The 19569-nt window shown below is 43.3% G+C and overlaps 1 protein-coding gene across 1 annotated transcript in view; it reads right to left on the bottom strand.

Moving 5' to 3' along the window:
* Positions 1–1940: 1940 nt before the first annotated feature.
* The window catches only part of PGBD5 (piggyBac transposable element derived 5), a 67571-nt gene continuing 49942 nt past the window's right edge, over positions 1941–19569 (bottom strand). Inside the window, exons 5-7 of the mRNA XM_065632372.1 lie at positions 16818–17015; positions 11366–11471; positions 1941–9833 (exon numbers count right to left, since the gene is read on the bottom strand). Of these exons, the coding sequence (XP_065488444.1) occupies positions 9638–9833; positions 11366–11471; positions 16818–17015 (500 nt within the window). The 3' untranslated portion in view covers positions 1941–9637. The remainder of the gene's footprint in view (positions 9834–11365; positions 11472–16817; positions 17016–19569) is intronic.

The following is a 19569-nucleotide window of genomic DNA, read 5'->3' as shown; positions in this document are numbered from 1 at the left end:
GTCAGAATTATTAATTGCAAATTCTCTTGAGAACAGCTTCGCAGGAGATTGAGTTACTGCAGGCCCTGCTCTGATCTGAATGGATGGCATTGTTTGAAATGACAGCACTGAGATTATGCGTGCGTGTGTCTCTGAGTGTTAATGAGATCCTGGATTTCATATTTTTACAAATTAAATTCCTTGTTTTATTCAATTAGTGTGTTAAAGATGATTTGCATTGCTTCTCGCAACTCTGATCATGCTGATTACACACAGCGTTACCTCCGGTCACGGCGCATCCAGGGAGCAAAGCGACATGCTGCTGGGCTTGGCTTTCCAACAGTGACAGCAAACTTGGAGAAATTCTCATTTGGATTATGACACAGCTGAACTTCTCGACTGGCATGTGGCTGGTCTCGCTGCAGGGGCTTGTAATCATCCCTGTAGGTCCCTCCTGCCCCTGCGTGCCTGTGGAACGAGGCACAGAACCACCCGTGGGTGCAGGTGCTGTGCTTGGCTGTTCGCATCTCGGGGAGCCCTGACACCTGCCAGGGGGTGTTTGTGCCAGTCCATCCCTCCAGTGATGTACCCGCATGTTTCCAGCCTTGGCACTCGTTTAGTATGAGCCAGGCTCCGCTGTGTGCGCTGCAGGCAAGCAGCGTGGTTTGATCACTACTTGGTTTTGGATGTGATGTCTCAAAGTAGAAACCGGTGGGTTCCTCCCCAGCTGCTCAGCAGTGTGACAGTTGTGGTGCAAAAAATACAAGGCAAAGGAGAAAAGGAACCTGTTTATTGGAGGAGCTGATTGTGTGAAGGGTCTAGAAGACCAACGCATTAGGAGTTGTTAATTCAGCTACCTATACGTTGAAAAGATTTCTGAGAGCTTGGCTATGTTGAACATGCCAGAATATCCTGTTCTGTGACTAGCTAAGCAACTTAAGAAAAATACTCACCTCCCAGAGATGGGGTCCATAGAGACGTTAAATAGATCAAGGTGCACGTTGCTGGTTGCTTCTCTGAGTTTTGTTTTCCCTGAAAATCTAGATATTTATTTGGACAACTTAGATGCAAACTACATTTCTTCCTGTGGAAAACAACCCCCAAGTTACTATGAAGAAATACCCTGAGCAACTTAGACACTCCAGATATCTGACAGGCTGCAGCAAGAGGTCAGTGTTGAGCCACGCTAGCAGGTACCCGGAGGATGCTCTGCAGCCAGGGGGGCATAAGGGACACAAGTCCAAGGTGTGGGGGGCATCTTTATTGTGGTTGTTGGCAAAGACACCCTGTAGCCCCATTTACGTGTTCTCCTGCAAGGCTTCCTCCCTTTCTGGATTAAGGTTTAAACCAGGTCGTAGTAACTGGCCAGCTTGGAGCTGTGACACAGTGGTTATCTGCAGTTGATGCGTGTCTGGTTTCGCCTGCAAGCACCACTGGCGCAGCATGCAGGTCACAGTTTTGGTGGGTACTGTTGGTGGTACAAACCCTGCCAGGAAGGATTGGAGCAGTGCGGACAAAGGGCTGGTACCATTCAGCAGAGACACCTCTGAGAACTGGGACAGCTGCCTCATCCTTGTGTCCCCCCTCCCTGCCCTGAGGGGGCTGGGAAGCATCGCTTGTGGGTGTCGGAGGGCACGGGGTGGCGGGGGGAACAGTCCCCTTTCCTATGCCTGTGTGCAGACCATGTTCAAAGGCTTTTTAAACTCAGTTCTTTCCTAAAGGAAATGCCTTTGTATTCAATAGCTGGATAAAGATGTCAGGCTTTTGCCTCTAATGGTCTTGGAATGAGAACCTGTAATTTTATCTACCAGTATTTTCTCCATATCCTTTCACCTACACACCCAGAGAACAACCAAACATCTTCCCCACCTATTCCAGAAAAGAACGAGACAGAAAAGCAGCCGGTAATATATCTGACTGTATTTCAAAGTTGTTGATTGTAAACAAACTTTGTTGAAGAAATAAAATCACATGACAAGTTATCAGAGTGATACTATAAATCCATTTTGTTATTGTTGCCACACTTCACATTTTTGGAACTCAGAATTTAGCTCATGGTGTACAAAACTTGTAAAAATTTATTGCAAGCGTGCCTTTGTGTAGAACAAAACTGGTGTCACAAAAGTAGTTCCCTGTCCCATGCAGAAACACAGCTGTGTATCTCTTAGTGTGGAGAGGTCACACACCTGCACTTTCTGAAAGACTTGGCTGTTACAAAATTGCTCTGAGAAGTTTTTCTTTAAAAAAAAAAAAGAAGAAAAAAAAAAGAAAAAAGGCAATTGCAGTGTATGCTTTACCTCTGGAATTTCACTTTCAACTGAAAACTTCAGAATGATAAAGAATATGGAACTTTGCAACAGAACTGCAGCCGCTGATGTGAGCACAGCCCGATGGAGTCGTCCTGAAAGCCCTCGGCCAGCTAAGGCCCGTCTGTGCACTTCCTACTGTCACTGCGTTTGATCGAATTTAAGTTGCACATACTGAAAACAAACGAAAAGTAAACGTAGAGGGGGAGATTCCTTTTCCAGAATCCCTGTTGTTCCCATTGCTACTGTGGCTGCCGGGCAGTGGTGCTCGGGCTCCGGGGCTGGTGGCTGCTGAGCAGGGACCGCACAAGGACGGGGCTGGAGCGAGCCCAGCCACCTGGCTGACGCTGCGCTCGTGTCGCTAAAGCAGGTATGCGGACTGGTTGTATTGGACATCAGCCTTTTCTTTTTAACTCAAAGGCCACAGGGGGAGGGAGTACACATGCTGGAAGGATAAGAGTTGGAAGGGATCACCTGGCTCTTCTCTCTCTGCATCCCCGACCTCTGAACTTGCCTCTGCTTCCTCCAACCTGCTGTTCCCCTTAAAACTCCTCCTGTGCTGATTAGTCTCACCCACATGGGATCAGTCTGATCTCTGGCATTAAGGTGAGTTTTGCTGTCTCTAACCTCACCCCAGACCATGGGGCCAAGTTATTTTTAATTTCAGTACTGAAGTATCAGGCAAAGATTTGACTTAGAGCTGGAAGAAAAACGCAGGTTGCAAAAGCAAGTCCAAGAGACTTGCGATTTGTTTTCCATCAAATGAGCAACTCTGTTTCACAGAGAGGTGCCAATTGTTCAGCAGTCATGTTTTGCATGTGCCTTCACAGACTAATGCGGGAACAAGACCACAGTTACTTTGGCACCTCGTGGGTTGGGGTTCTCTTCAGATGAACCTAGTGTACTGGGCTTTGCTGTTTGGTTTCTAGGCTTTTTTTAGTAAGCAGTGAAAATAGGACAAAATGCTCTGTTCGAAGTCCAGAGCACACTGTATATACCTGACAGGTGAAAGCATTTGCCAGCTGCTTTATTTTAGAAACAGAGTTGCCAGGGCTGGGAGCAAACCTGCATGGGCCTGGTGTCTTCCCTGCTAACATGAGACTAACTCTACTATGAAGTCTGTTCAAGGAGCTTGAATCCCAAACTGCACTCATCCCCCTGCCCCCCATTTGTTTATCTGGTCAGGACCTGCACATTCTGGCCCTACAGGACAGTGTTATGGTCCTTTCCCACTTCATCCAGGTCCCCCATGCATTCAGTGGCGGCTGCAGCTACATCAAATGAGCACTTCTGCAGAGTGAAGTTTTCACGGGTAAGATTTTTGCACTACACATTGTGTGGACCACCTTGACATCTAATACAAGCAATTCTTACTTCAGAAGAGTGATATAAAAGGGATTTACCACTTAAGGCCTTTTCGTGATACCTACAGCTGCTCACCACACCCATCAGAATGGAAGGCTTTAAAAAACAAAGAAAACTACCCAAAAACTCCCTGACCATGCCAAAGGCTCCTCTTCGACAGTGATCCGGAGCTGAGGAATGTTACAGCCATTCTCATGGGAGCGCTGGGGGTGGTGATGCTGATACCTATTTTAGATCCATACGAACACGACGGGCAGCACTAGTGGGGCAAAGCAGGCAACACCTTCACAGTGATTGCAATTAGTATAGGCTTCAGAAACAATACCCTGTTTCATCTGAGATTTGCAAACTAGCAGAGAGGATCAGCAAAGTAATACTATGAAAGTAGACTGTTGTCACCTCTTCCAGACTGACCAAGAACCTGTGGGATGATACGGATGTGCTCTAAATGCATGGAATGAGGGAAGCAAAGGAAAGCACAGGGCAAGAAACTTCTTCAGGGCTCAATTCCTGAAGACACTTCTCTCAAAAGAAGAAGAGACCTTTTTTGTACAAAGCACAGACTTTCTCAACTGTTCCCAACTGTGAGATGATGATAAGGGAGTTTTCCGGTTCATAATTCTTCTGGAAACAAAGGTAGGTTTGGGAAAAACCGTTACAAGGAGGAGTATGTATCAAGTAGCACTGGTGATGGGCTTGTACTTGAGCAGATGGTGACATGCTTTGTCTGAGCAAAATATCCTAGCTAATGACAGGCCAAATATATACATGTTTTGAGCTTAGAGTTCCTTGCCTTCGGGAAATGTTCCTAAAAGTCCTTTGCACTTGAATGTGCTAAACCAGCTCGAGATGAGCTCTTGTTTTACAAGCAACTAAACTTACATTAGTCCTAGAAACAAGAAACTGCCATGGCAAACTCCACATGAGATGGATGGAAGACTTCAGATTCCACCTAAGCCTCAGTGAGTTTTCTCAAGTCAGTCTTAGTAAGTATTTATCTGAATTTTACATTGATTACTGGACTATAGCAAAGCTTCAGACTCTCTGTTTATCTCCTCTAAGCTCCTCCAGGCATGTCGGGCTGCTGTTTTATCCAGTTTTCTCTTACCTTTGAGGCAACTTGGTTTTGACTCACACCAGCCTATACGGAGTAAGGAACTTGTGCTGACAAAGTCCAACAGCTCCTTCTTCAGGATGGAACAATGTTGGGCATGCTTTCATTTCTGGTTTGGAAAAGTGCATTTGAACAAGAACCAAGTCACTGAAAATGCAGAACATGGACTTTATCAGCAGAAGCGCAAACTTCACTTTACAGTTTCATCACTCCCTTACCTGTGCTGTGCCTCATTGTCTGATAAGGGAAGGGGAAGCTCCTATTTGGGGAGTTAATGATGCCTCATGAGTGCTGAGGTTGTTAAAACACTTTGCAATCCTGCCACGGAAAGTAGCACAGATGCACAGAACTATTGGCACAGAACTATCAGCGCAGCATAATCCCCTACTCATCAGTAAAATCAGTTCTAGGACTATGGGACTATGACATGTAAGAGTCAGATATTGGAGGCTTCTTTCACTACTCACCAGCTCAAGACAGACTACTAAATAAATGTTTGAAAGGAAAAAAAACCAAAACCAAAACCAAAACCTTTTCAGTCAATAAAACAAAAGAAAACACGGAAATGTATCTGGAAGTAAAGAATAGGAATGCTGTTTTGAGAGTTGTTGTTCTTCATGTCAGTCTGGAAACAGCTAAATTCATTTTTCTCTAGGAATTTTCCAAAGAAAATGAACTTGTACCCATTAGGGACACTGAAACTTCTATAAATTTGGATTCTCAGACTACCTTGTAAATGTAGAAGGGTTGGGGCTAGAGAATAGAAATGGAAAACCGAAATGTCTTTAAATTGTGCCCTACTGTCAAGTGCACAAATGGGCTGAAGTAAAAAGTGTCAGTTTCTGAAAGCCCTTGAAGCATTTTTCAACTGAGACAACAGCAGTGGAAACCATTTCCCAGTGGCTTCTAAGCTTTAGTGAGTGTTATATTACACACTGGGAAAAGAAATGTTTTCCAAGAATGGATTGTGGCACGACAGGCACTTCTTGAAAGAAGTACTGTGCATAGAAGGTGGTCAGTATGTCTTACTGATGGTCTGGTTCTTTGAAACAAGGTTTGCATACCATAAATAAGTAACTTTCCGTTTTCAGAAGTAGGTGTGAATGAAAGTTTAATTCAGCAGGAGAGAAATGAGCCTGGCTGCTCCCTTGTCTACTTTAGCTTCAAACTTTTTATTTTCCTCCCACTTGAAAAATTTAGAGCTGTTCCTCTGTGACCTGGTTGGCATTTCCACTGCATTTTAGCTACTGCTGAGCTTTAAGATCTGTTACATGGATTGTCTCAAGGCTACAAAAAAAATCCCCAAAACAACTCAAACTTGCTATTATTTCACAAGTCATTGCACAATTAACACACACACTGTAACTAGCATTCTTGCACTACTTTGAGACTAAGCCCCGCCTCCCTTTTTTTCCCATTAACTAGGGAGAAGCTTTAATGTTGTGAGCAGGTGGGGAACAAAATCTGAGTAAGCCTGTTTGCAGTAAAGGAAATGCGACAGAAACTGAGCTGCAGTTAACAAATTTTGCCCTTTTTTAAAAAAAAAGGTGCAATTTCTTCCTTAATTACTTTGCCTTGTTTGTAGTAACATAGAGAAAGTGCAAGATACTTTTCAACAAGGAGAAATCTTAACTTTCCCCTATTCACTCCCAGTGAATAAATGGAGAAGATGAGGTGGGATAGTCATCTGTGGATATAGACTATGCTTTGGTGGCTTTTGCTTGCTGGCTTCGAGAGCCAAATTCAGGCATTTTTGCACATATAAATATATATAAATATTTTTGCTTATTTATGGAATGTTTGTGTATGTTTAGGGCACCAGTTCAAAATGATGAGGGATGGTTAAGGCTAAGAAAATGAAATTCATTGCAAAGCTATAATTTTGTCTTCATTTTTTCCCCTTTACAAAGGAGACTAAAACATCTTCCCTGTAATAGTCAGCCACTGTGTAATCCCCCATCAACACCAATTCTAGGGAAAACTACTCAGGACCAAGTCCCTGAGGCAAAAAGCTAGGACCTCATGACTTCAGCTCAAGTAATCCATATAATTAACAGCATACATTAGTGGAAAATTAATCATTCCAAAAAGAAAAGGCATTTTCTGTATGGGATGGCCTAGATCTGAGCCTTTAAGCATACATAGTAATGTAACAATTGGTCAAGGGCTTCAGACCTATCTGAAGAGGCTACAATAGAGCTGGAGAGTGCTGTGCTTGCTCCTCAGAAGCACCAAGTGGCTCTGAGGAGGCCTTGCAAACCTCCCCGTCTCTGCTGGGGGCATGTGCACCTTGCAAGTGCTCCGGCATTGCGAGGAAGCTGGGCTCCCAGCAGCTGCTGTTCATTCAAGCAGTCTCATCAGCAACGTTCCAGCCAAACCTTTCCTTACTGCCCCAGTTTTGACTACTGTATAAATTTACAGGACACAATGAAATTGGAGCTACTCTTCCTGTTGCATATGCCAGCATAGACTGGTGTTGTCGGTACCAGGGACCAACGAGAACACCATTTGCCTTTACGTACCTCTGTGGAATTCCATTTAAAAAAAAAAAAAAAGGAAATTGTGGGCTTATGTTGCTGAACATTTGTTTTTCATGCCTCACACTAGCTCCTCTCCCCCTTTGAATACTTACTTACACAACTGACAAGAACTAACTACCACTCACAGTCTGAAGAGGGCTTGTCTCCATTTTCTGCAGGGCCAAGAAGTTTTGAACTCATCCTTGGGCTCCTATGTAGCTCAGCATTGTGAAAGACTAGAGTGGTACAGACCCTCTTCTTCCTTTTGAGGCTAGGAGGCCTCACTGCACAAGGCTTTGTCTTTTCTCCCGTGGTTACTGGGTGGAGACTTTGTGGACTGAGAAGCGAAAAGGGATGCTTAGGAAACCTATAGGCAGAGCAGGACATGTGGGATGGTCTCCAAGCTGTACTGGGAGCAGAACCACGATGTTGCTGGCCACTTTACTCTCCTGGTAATCAGATGAGATCTGCCTCTAAGTCTACTCCAAAAAAGTAAGACTTTTGAGGACACAGATGTCATTGCAAGGATGCTCTTTGGGCTACTCAGTAATTTTACTAATCCCTGCTAGATTCTTCCTCTGTTATGATTTACATGCTCTGCATTTGCACATCACATCACAATGAAATCTGGGGAGTTCTCAAATTCACATTGGTTACCCTCTATTGTCTCTCACCAGATAGATACATATAACTGGTGAGGTTTACACTGATAAGGAAACCCATCACTCACTCTCCTTCCTCTTGAATCAACCCAAGTCATTCTTTGGTAAAACTTCTCAGGCTCAGGGGCAGACCTAAAACCAGTTGGTCCTCTAAAGCAACATTGTTCCTGCCCTGTAAGTTAATGTCATTCTGTTTGTGTCCATCACTTCTAACCTTTAGAATACAGAGTTTTTTGCTTATTGAGTTGTGGACTGAAATCAATACTGTATAGAGGGCAGGGCAGTATTTCATCTTGGTATCATTTCTCCCGTTTCAATCATGTATCTCTCTCAGCCCTGTTTTCCAAAGCTTCAGCTGCCTTCAGATTCCACCAGCACCAAAACATGGCATTTCAGCCATTGGCACCAGCTCATGACGGTGCTTGTCCTCTACAGCGTTACTCAGAACAGGAGAACTCTTTGGGCCTGCTCTGGTTTAGTGAGGTTTTAAGGTCTGGTTTTAATTGGACTTCTTTCATTTTGTAAAACACAATGCTATGCTATTTTGCTAAACATGTAAACTGCTTAAATACAACTACTGTGACAAGCCCTGAATTCTAACAAGAAGAATTCCTACAGAACATCCTGCAGTGATAATGGGAAACACACTGCTATTAGTGACTTATTTTTTTCCTGCCAACTGTGTGCCAAATGAAGTTCTAAAATGGACCAAAAAAGCCTTGACAGTTACAAATAAAAAGAAACAAATTGATATTCCTAAAGGCTTAACAGTCCATTACATTAGATTTTTAAGCAACATTTAAGATAGTTGAAATCAAGAAAAAAATATAATGGTTATACTCTGGTTTCTCACCTACACACTAACCGTGGCAGTTAAGTTATGAGGCAGTATTACTGACTGGTTTACTCACTCTTAACACAGTATTACTCACTGTTTGTTTGTGTATAAAACGTTTCATCCTGGTTAAAAAAGAAAATAAATGTAATGCATTTCCATTTTAAATTTACTACTGTGTTTGGTTTCTCCTAATTTTGCTGTGTTCTAACTGGGATCAAATTGCCCTACATTACACTAATAAAAACAAAGGAAAAAAAAAAAGAAGACAAAGTCGTAACTGGTCCTCAGTTCCTGGCTGCCTGCCTGGGAAGGTTTTATTTGTCAATACGCTTGCTTTAGTGTTGGTGTATCTGAACTGCTTCGTTTCGCACACTGGGAGGGAGGACGGACAGCAGTCGCTCTCAACCACAGCCCATGGTGCAGACTTACGGTGCTTGTCCCAGAATTAAATAACTCCAAGTAAGGTATAGAGTTTTCTGTAACGCCTGCCTAGGACTGCTGAGCTATGACATAAATGACACGCTCTTAGCCCAAGAGGAACATTGCAAGATTACCCTCTTCAACAAATAGTATTGAGATGATGACTAATTTAAGACTGTTTCTGGCGTACAGATTTCCACAGGGCATTCACATATGCAGTTTTGTGTCAGCTTTTCCAGTGGCACTTTCTGCAGGACATGTTTACATCCAGTTGCTACCAGGAACAAAGTTCCCACCTCTCTAGTAGCATCACTTGGCATTTTTGGATAAGGACAGCACTGGTGGTGTCACAAGTTCCTTGCTTTGCCGTTCCAGGTGTGGTATATTCTTCTGCTTACCCTCCACCCCCTGCCTATGCCACCAAGAATAATGCATCAATGGGAGGGCGAGGTGTCTTCCAAGCCCAGAAGCTCCTTTACAAGTCTTTCACCGAACTGTGCACGGCTGTACCTCGTCACATGGTAGGCCTCCGACATTTTGTAGAGGATGTAGGCATTGTTAATAGCGATGCTGATGGCAAACCAGAATACTTGTTGCCAGGTCTTGTTTGGTTTGTGAGAAATGAAATACCTACAAAGACAAGAGACAAGGGGAAGGAAAAGCACTGTTCAGCCAAACCCTTGCAGGTGGGATGCAAGAAATAACCCCAGACAAAGATTCTCCAGTCCCAAAAGGAAAGCAGGCCCAGGACTTAATACCTAGTGCAACTATCATCTTAAGAACTTTTGTGCAATGTATTTTACAATCATTTGCAGTTCAATTGCACAATTTTGGAAATTTCTAGTAGTGTCTAAAAGAACAGACTCATTTGCTTTCAGAAGCAAAGCCTCAGCAACACACTCATCTCTGCACCACCCCACGTAAATAAGATTACCGATACAGACCCCTCGAGCTTACCTGGGACAAATATCCACGTGATGGGAGCTATGGGTCTAAATCCCTTCAATTTGTAACTAAAAAAAAAGCCCCAGGCATGTTATGTTACAGTTTAGGGAAGATTCCTGATACTTCCCCTCTTGCTTATCTCTATTGTGACCAAAGAATGATTTCTGCTGCTGCCAACAGCAGGTGGGAGGATGTGGGGGTAGAGCCCGAGCGTGCAGTGCTGGTATGCAGAGCACCTCTCCACAATGCAGAACTAGAAAGGACTGACATCCTTATATTTAGGTTCTCACTAATTCTAGGATTGCCAGAATATTTGTTCTTTGGTCATGAGATTTCCGAGTTTCCTACTTTCATTTTTAGTAACCATTTAAATCTGCTACATCACCTCTTTTTCATATTGATTTCCTCAGATCAGATCCCAACATCAGTCTCCAGCAACCGCCTCCTCCTCTTTCATCTCTTTTACTGAATTCTTGCTGCTTTGCCCAGAACTGGCCTGGAAAATCCTCACTGCTTTTTCTCTCGCCTCGATTTTTTAGTTCTTGAAATCATCTGCACCTCCTCGCTATTCCAAAAGCCAAGCTTCACCACTGCTATTATTACTCATTTCTGTTTCTCCCTGCTACATTGAGAGCTAACACCGAGGACTCCCACTGGAATTCAGGAGTGAAAAGATCTACATTTTGCTGTCCCCAATCATCTAGATCTGCTTTACATCCATGACTGAATGCCTTTTTCTTCTGGCTCCAGGTGACGCAAGTATCACCGGGACAGACAATCACCTAAACGCTATGTGCTGATAGGGGTGGAGAGCTGAGGTAGCCTGAGAGACTTGTGGGGCTGGCAGACCCTTGTCAAATTCTCTGTTTAGCCTTCAATTTGATGTAACCAAGAACATCAGCCTGCTGGACCATCTTCCCAACACTTCTTACAAGTCATTTAGAAGACACTAAGAACATATATCTCAATTTTTTTAAAAAATTGGGTAGAATGGGTGGATGGGTAGATAGAACCAAAACAACACTAGCAATGCAGCTCTTGCTCTTGTGCAGAGCCAGCTGCTGATCTTTGACTGAAACGGGAGTTTTGTCAGAGATTAATTCTATAAAAGCAGAACTGGGCCCTCAGCTTGCAGCTCAACACAAAGAACTCAGACATTGCAGCAACAGAGGATGAGTGAAAGAAATAAACACACGCACGCACACATTCTTACTTACTTGCTGTATTTGTCATCGTATTTGCAGATATAGCTAAGGTGAGCAGCAAAGGCTTCAACTGCCAACGGGCATGGAATTTCTCCACTTTTTCTCTTAATTATAACTCCTGCATCAATTAGAAACATAACAGTTTTAAATCCACTTCATAGGTCTAGTAATTAAAATATATGGTTTCTATATACAGTTTATTACAAAATAAACCTAATTGACAGTTTCTGCCCTAAAGCTGGGAAATTATCTGCAACAGAGATGCTAATTTAAGGTTTTTTTTTTTTTTACTGGTAGTACACTGAGCAAGTGGAAGGGGAAGAAGAGTTATCATTTTTCAGTTGGAAATGAAAAGGTGTTAGACACAAACACTTTTACCATATGTTCAGAAAAAACCCACACATTGTCATAGTCCCACAGTAGCCCCCCTCCCAAAACAGTATTAGCCTCTCTTCTATTGGTTGTCAATGAATTGTGGTCACCTCTAGAGCTATTTTATGCTTTGAGTTCTGAAGGTCCCAAATGACTCCTTTCAAATGAGATCCTTTCCTCATCTCCACCCACAGGGCCCAAGAGCGACAGCACCTCCACTCCACCGGGTGCTAATTGACAAAGAAAGAAAACACAAGAAAAAGGAGCCAGCCAGCTAAACCCACTCATGACAGAGGCGATGCGGGTGGGTGAGCTGAAGGAGCCACAACCGCAGTGTCTCTGGAATGAGAAGCAGCCTGAGCCGCTGCTGTTGGGAGCCAGAGCTCAGATGTACGCGTAGGTTGCTCAGTGGAGCTGAGCACACATTCGCCTGCCCTGCCTGCTCAGCTGGATAGACCATCCAGCTCATCATGGGGGATGATTATCCTGCGTACTGCAGAAATCTGTGGTAAGGCAGCAAGTCCTCTGCCGCTACCTACCAACCATTCTATGCATAGACAAAGATGTTATTCCAAGAATGGGCCCCATTTCTTCATATGGTGCATCTTTGATCTGGCTTCTCCAACACTACAGCAGTACTTATGAGTCCAACACTCTCCCAAGAAACTCCCCTAGCTCTTTTTGGATTTATTCCTCCTCTCCTCTGCGTCTTCCCCATCCGGAGGAAGCTGCTTGTAGAAGAGAAGGATAAGTAAAACAAACTTGTAGTACTTTATTGAGGAGTCTGTTCCCTAACTTTTGACTTTATGTCCCCACAGGGTTTGATGGTCAGCTCTCCAGGGTATGAACTGTCTCTTGCTCTATGTCTAGGTCACACTGTCTAGTGAGGATCCCTGCTCCCCCCAGGCACAACTCTATTTTTCTCCAGGTCTAGAGAAGCACAGTCTTGGTTGCACCTTTTCTCAGCATTGCTTCAGTACAGGTACAATTCTAGGCTTTCTCATTTCTCAAGCCTTCAAACTCTCATTGCCTTCCTTCTGCCAACTCTTTTACAATCATCCCTAAAATGCTCCTCACGTTATGATTACAGACTTCACCATTTCATTCCTTCAGCTGGAAGTCTCATTCCATCCATTATCTCTGTCAAGCCCCCCGTGCCGTCCTAGCTGGCAGGCTTTATTTTGAAGCAAGACTTACGACACATACTAAATGTCATGTTACAGCTGAGCCATGCAGCAATTTATTTGGGGCCTTTAAAGTCTAATTTTTCAAGAGTTCAAAATGATACCACCTTTAAATTGTTCAAAACATCCTCTTTTACCTCTGTCTCCCCAAGCTGGGTGTAAATGTAGCCCAAAGGGAGAGGAAAAATCCCCGATCAAATAAATAAACCCTTCATTACCTTCACATACTTATTATAGAGCTTTTTTGATCCTTTTAATGAGTCCTACAAAAGTCTGGCTAGCATGAGGTAAAGAGGGCTGATATACCACCAGCCTCCTGCATCAGTGCTGCAAAATCACTTGCCATCCCACCTGGCCAGGTCAGGAAAGGAAAAGTATGTTCCTGATGACAGCGTTTTACAAAAAACAAAAAAAATCCCCATCTTTCTCCTCTTGCTCTCCTTTCTTTCTTTCCCTTCTTCTCCTTTGCAGGATTTATATTTCCTTTGCAATTTGCTTCGTATTCACAATCCTTAAAAAAAAAAATGCATTGCAGGGGCAGCTATGTGGGTACCATATACTCCCTCTCACTTTCTATTATATTCCACGTAACACTCCTCTGTTTTGAGACTATAAATAGCTTTATACGCACATTATTTTTATAGCCTTTCCTGGGCTTGTTTTGTGGCCATAGGCCACCTCTCCGGGGAAGGCAACTGCCAGAGCGAGGTGGTTCCCAGCCGAGATCTCTGCGGCAAGTGGTCCCCAGCCAGCTGACTCAGCGGCACAGCCCGGGAGCTCCTTCCCCTCCCCGTCCTCCCCCAGCATCCTCGTGTTCCCTCCCTGGCACCGCTCCTCCTTGGCAAGCACTGACATTTCATAACACAACAGAGGGAGCACTGCATGTCCCAAGTGCTATTTGGCTTTTTATTAGGATGTAGAACTGCAGACAGTCAGCATTGTAACAAGGTCTAACATTCAAGGTCTTCCCATCAGAGTCCGCTGGCCCCATCCCCACTCTCACCACACTTGGACACAACCCCCTAAACGTAGTTGCACAAAGGACATGTGGAAATCTAAAGTTAAAACCCTAAGCTTCGCCATTCTGAAGTGTATTTTCTAACATTATGTTTCTTTTCCCAGATTTTTCAGTTCTGGGCAAATCTCACAAACTGTTCTTTTCAGGAAACCAGACAGTCACAGACACTCCTCACTCCAGCTCCTCCTGGGCTAAGAACCACACAGGGACTTATACAACTGCTTCATACAATTGCGATGTCTCCACATCCCCCATCTTCTCACAAGTCACTTGTAAGATGCCAATATGCCATTTGCAGCTCTTTAATCCTTGTGTATGTGGCCCAAGATTTGTTTTCCATCCTTAGCTATTGTCTTTTTAGCTTTTAAGTAGAGCTGGTTGGTGAAGAGCAGCTGTGAAAGCTCTTCTCAGAAAGAAGCTACTTAAAAAGATCTTGGGTTAAACAAGTTTTTGCTCAATGTGTTGTTCTGGTCATCCTGCTGTGCAGCAAGTGAGGTCGTTGCCTGCAAGACTGTAGTTATTTCTAGAACATAGTACTGGAGATGATGGGAAAGTGGGCACCAGATCTGGAGTGGAAATCCAAAAATGCAGCCTTGTCCCACAGAACAGGAGGTTTAGGCCAGTACATGTATCACTTGCTTTAGAATAAGGGTCACTTTTTACTCTCTGGGGATCTCAATCTCTTTTGGCTTCTCAGTTCTTCTGTAATACAGGCACAAGGAAAAATTAAACTGAAGTGAAAGCTTAAGGGAAATTAAGAACCCCACTGAATTTTGTTCTAGGCAGAAACTTCATACTTGATAGAAGAATAAGCAGGACATTTTTGCAAGACTAAAGGAACAAGATTCATCCTTTAGCATCTGAGTTGATGTATTATGACACATTGGTTCAAAACATCCATAATAAATAACCTGCTGCATCTAAGAATAGTATTCATAGATCAGGTCTGACAAGTGTACTGCCCTCCTGGTGCCTCTGCCTTGGGGAGATTTGCTCTTCGGGTACAGGCAAGATTTACCTTCTCAACTTTCCTTTAAATTGCAACAAACAGCTCATTATTAGTTACATACACCTCTTTTCTCATCCTAAATTTTATTTTGACCATCTCTTGCCTTCTGTTTTCAAGGTTTTATCTTCATGGCCTCCTCCACCCCCATCAACATTTATGCTCAACCAAGTGCAAACACGCACCATGCATTTTTTGGCAATCCCACTGGTGCACGTCTCTGTCCAACTACCCTTGTGTGGGTTTTATTCTGCTTCATCCCTACCTCCTCTCCTGTCTAACATGTGCTCAGCAGGTCTGTGCTACAGGCTTGCCTCAAGGAGCACAGATTCCTCCTCTTCATCCTCCTTTTCTCTATTTACATGCCTTAAAGAAAATTCTAGTGGTCAAGCTTCAAGTTGGTTTAAACTAGCATTGCTGCACTGACTTCAGAGATGCCAAATTAGAGGCAGGCAATCTGGTCTCCTGACTTCCAACCGAGTCTCCATCTGTTCCCAGCTCTCCGCTAGAGACTCTCTTTCCCCAGCACCATTCTTCAAAAAGCCAGCCTCTTGTTTTCTGCTCCGATTCACCGTGAACCATGTCAACTGTCCCAGCAAACATTTGGTGAGCAATGTGCTGGGCATGTCTTGCCCACCACCACGCACAGGTCCTGATCACTGGACCTTCAACTGCCTCACACACGCAACCCACCATCCTGTCTACGCCAAGACAGACCCAAGGTCACCCACAAGCACGACAGCTCACACCTCTGTGTGCTACTTGTAAAGGCCAATGCAAAGTCTGCTTTTGGCCCCTCTTTTAAAGGAGCAGTTAACGCTTACAGAAACAGAGTATTTTTCTAGTGATATTTCCCTCACACACATATTTTCAGCGCTGGCGCTCAGACACTGGTCTGTTGGAGTCACCAGGTCCTCACTCTGCTATGATGCCTGGCAGAATTCCTAGGGAATAGCCACGCTTTGCTTCTGGCAAGGCACTGAGTAACACACTGAGTCAACTTCTCAGCTCATCATACAGTAAATCAAGGCCTCAACTTTGCTTCTGTAGCCTGTACACACATGAGAGTCACTCAGACTCACTTTTATACTCAGACCATGAGTGTAAAAGATACCTTTGAATCGGTGTCTTTACATGTAAAAGTTTAGGTTATTCTTTTTTGTATCAGGTAGTTATACATAATTCTGAATAATAAAACTGAAGAGAAACTGAAGCAACATTTTCACTGGAAGACGAGTTTTAAAGAGTTAACTAATCATATTGTATCTTACAGAAGTTTCCAAACCTTCTTAAAAACATCTGCGTACTTTCAAAAAGTAAAAGATTTCAGTATCAAGAGCTCTCTGCAATTATTTGAACTATCCAAGTTATCTGTTTTTGTTTATTTTCATCAACTGCTAAAATCAATTTAACATAAACCAGGAAGCCTTAATCATATTTATTTCTGGCAAAAAGACATTTGTTTGTGACAAAGTTTTTATTGGATAAGATAAATTAATTGTAGGATCTGCTCAGAGTTCCAAGTACCTCATGATGCTTATTAATTTTTCTGTAGCAGCAATGCTACAAGATGCTTTGCAAGATGGGCAACCCTCTTCCCTTCTCTGACCATCAGGAAAGACATAATCTTTATATCTAAAAGGATACTGCCTCTGCCAGCTCAGGCAAAGGAGGCTGCATTAGAATTAGGCTTTTAACCTTCACATGAGAAAAAAGAATAGCTGTAGGAAGGCACAAAAGGGAAGTCATCACTGCTGCTACTGTTTTTCTAGGATATTATAATCAAGCTCTTTGTTCAGGCTTATTATCAAACTCAGTGACTCATCTTGCCTTGTCACATAAAACATGTGGATGTCCCAGATGAGCAGTAGGAATATTGCTTACCTTGTCGAACCGGTGAGTAGGCGTTGGTCAGAAAACGAAAGTGCCCTTTATTGTACCAGCAGATCAAGGACATGTTTCCCTTCATTCTTATTCTGTACTGTCCTCTGGACTGGGGAGTTTCAGGGTTGTTCAGCATGGATGGAGGTAGGCCTGTGCAGTCACTCTTCCTGGCGCTCAGCAGACCACAGCAGTAGATCTCTGCGTGTGAACAAAAACATTCCCTATCAGCAAGCCATTGCTTGGACCCAGAAAGCAAGAGCAGTGGAGCACGTCTGAATGACCTGACTAGAGAAAGAGCTTGTCCTACAGCTTTCTAGTCCAATAGATATGTTCACCAACTGGCCTTCTCCTGCAATACCAAAGATTTGTGTCCTACATGAATGCCTCTGGAAACTGAGACAAGCGCAGAAAGCCTCCACTCTTGATTAAACGTATTGACACCTCCTGCACAGTCACGATTAAATGACAAAGAGAAGAATTCAGGGTATCTTCCTAGCAATAACATCTATAATCTGTATAATAGTCTTCACAACATGTTTAAAATTGGACTGAAAAAAAGCAGTGATATGCATTATGGAACAAATCAGAATTTATGATCCAGGCAAGTCTTTGACGTTTAACTAAGAAAATGAATTGTGGAGAGGGCGAAGAGGTAGGGAAAGCTATAGCATTTTAGATGTTAACTGAAATAAATTCTCCTACATCACTCCAATGATGCTTTTAATCACAATATAAATAGCTGACAAACTCTGGTTTAATCTGACTCACTGTGTTGCCCGGTTCCTGATTTTCAGCTCACTACTCCTTGCCCCTGCATCATCTGATTTGTTAAGGAAATGCTGCTTAAGCAATTCAGAACACTGAAACCACTGGTTGATTTAAAAAATGCATGTGCCAAAAGGATAGAGAAGATGGAAATACAAGTTCAATTAAAATGGATTTTAGGGAAAGGAGATAAACCAAATAGTGCTGTAGTTGAGTGAGCATTGATCTTGTCCTGTGCAGACGTCTGAGGCTACACAGGTGGCACATTCTGCTGCTCACAGCTTCTTGGCCTTTCCTATGTGAAAGAGGCAATGAATAAAATCTAACACTCTAAAACATGTCTCAATGCAGCCAGGTGGGCACAAACCTTGGTTCATAAAGTGCCTGGCATGCTGAGCACCCCCTCAACAGCTCACAGATACTATAGGAATATTAATATAATAATTGCTAATACTTCTTAATTAGTCCACAGTTGCTGTGGGCAGGTCTACAAGGAGCTAAGGCTCTTCCATCAGAAATTGAAAGCACTTATATCAGAAGAAGGTCAACCAACACAGCATGGGGCAACTTCATTCTGAAGGAGGAAATGTGCACTCCATTTACCTCTAATGACTTTCAGTCCCTGGAAATCTGTAAGTTCCTTCCACAAAACGCAACAAGAAAACCTGAAGACAACATGCTTTCAGTAAATACAAGAGGACCTGCACCTCCACTGGAAGGTTTGTGGTTTTTTTTTCAATTTCTTCTTTTGCTAAGAGGTACACAAACAGTGCAGGTCACGTACCTGCAAACTTTGGCATTAACATAGCAAACTTTTAGAAAGCTTCCTTCCAGCCAATATTAAGGTCTTCCTGCTCTGATAACGAGCAAGCCTGAGAAGAATTTCCTTCACTGCCTAAAGTTTATGACTCACTGAAGGTTGATACTTACTGTCTCCAGGAGACTGCAATGGTATAAAAACCAGCAAATGAGTACATTATTGTGCTAGAGCTTCAAAATAGCAACAGCCATCCCTGAGATCCCATAATAATAAATTGTAGCCTTTCTGTTAGGTCAGGCAATAAACCTGCAGAAAGCTTCCAGCAGATGTTTCACTCCACATGCAGAATAATGGGAACCGTTTCTTCTCTCCAGAACACACCGTGTAACCTTCCTGCTGTATAGCCTAGAAAAGTGCAACACTTCTGCAGATTTACTAATGTCTCTTATTAAGGATGCCACACTTAATCTGTAGAGATTTTTAAAGCCACCCAGTTACTATAGCAATAGAAGCAATAAAAATTATGCCCATCTGGCTCAATGAAGTTTTTGTGTGTAATTAAATCAGAATCACAACAGGTGTTTGCCACATACACAGGAGTCAGTGGAGACAGGTTGTCCTCTTCTGGTCTTCCTAAACTGTAACTGCAATATAAATGCATACACCTAAGATAGCTTAGCAAAAATGAGGAAATATTGTGTAGTCATCCGAGATTCATTCCCAGGGTCTTCAGGCCCCAGAGAGCTTATGCTGAAGCCTATTTCACCACATCTCCATTAATACCATTCACAAAGGCAACCAGGCTCGAGCTAGTTCAGGCAAAAACCCCCACATTCTGCAATCTATATCCCGCATGCAACACTGGGTCGAGTCAGAGCTAGGGTAACTGGGGAGCCTGCTGTGGAGGAGATGAGAGCTTGCTGTAGTCCATGTGTTGGAGTTGCAAGGTCCTGCAAAGCTTGTGGGAGTGCCATGGTCACCCAGGCTGGCAACTCCTTCAGCTTTGCCAACCCCAGCCACTCTGCGGGACCGAGCCAGTGGCTTTAGCTAGTTTAAAAATTGCAAAAGGGAGTTTCAGGGATCACATGCTTAAGGGAAGCATGGGACACGGGGCTTTAGGAGGTGCTGTTCTCTATAAGGGACAACTTTAATGCTTAAGAGGAGGAAAAAGGCATGTGCACTATGAATGTCACAGCAAATAACAATGACAGCTGTCTGCTCACAGAA

Source organism: Caloenas nicobarica, chromosome 3 (genome assembly GCF_036013445.1).
Source record: "Caloenas nicobarica isolate bCalNic1 chromosome 3, bCalNic1.hap1, whole genome shotgun sequence".
Lineage (NCBI taxonomy): Eukaryota > Metazoa > Chordata > Aves > Columbiformes > Columbidae > Caloenas > Caloenas nicobarica.
This window is presented reverse-complemented; position numbering and strand designations above follow the sequence as displayed.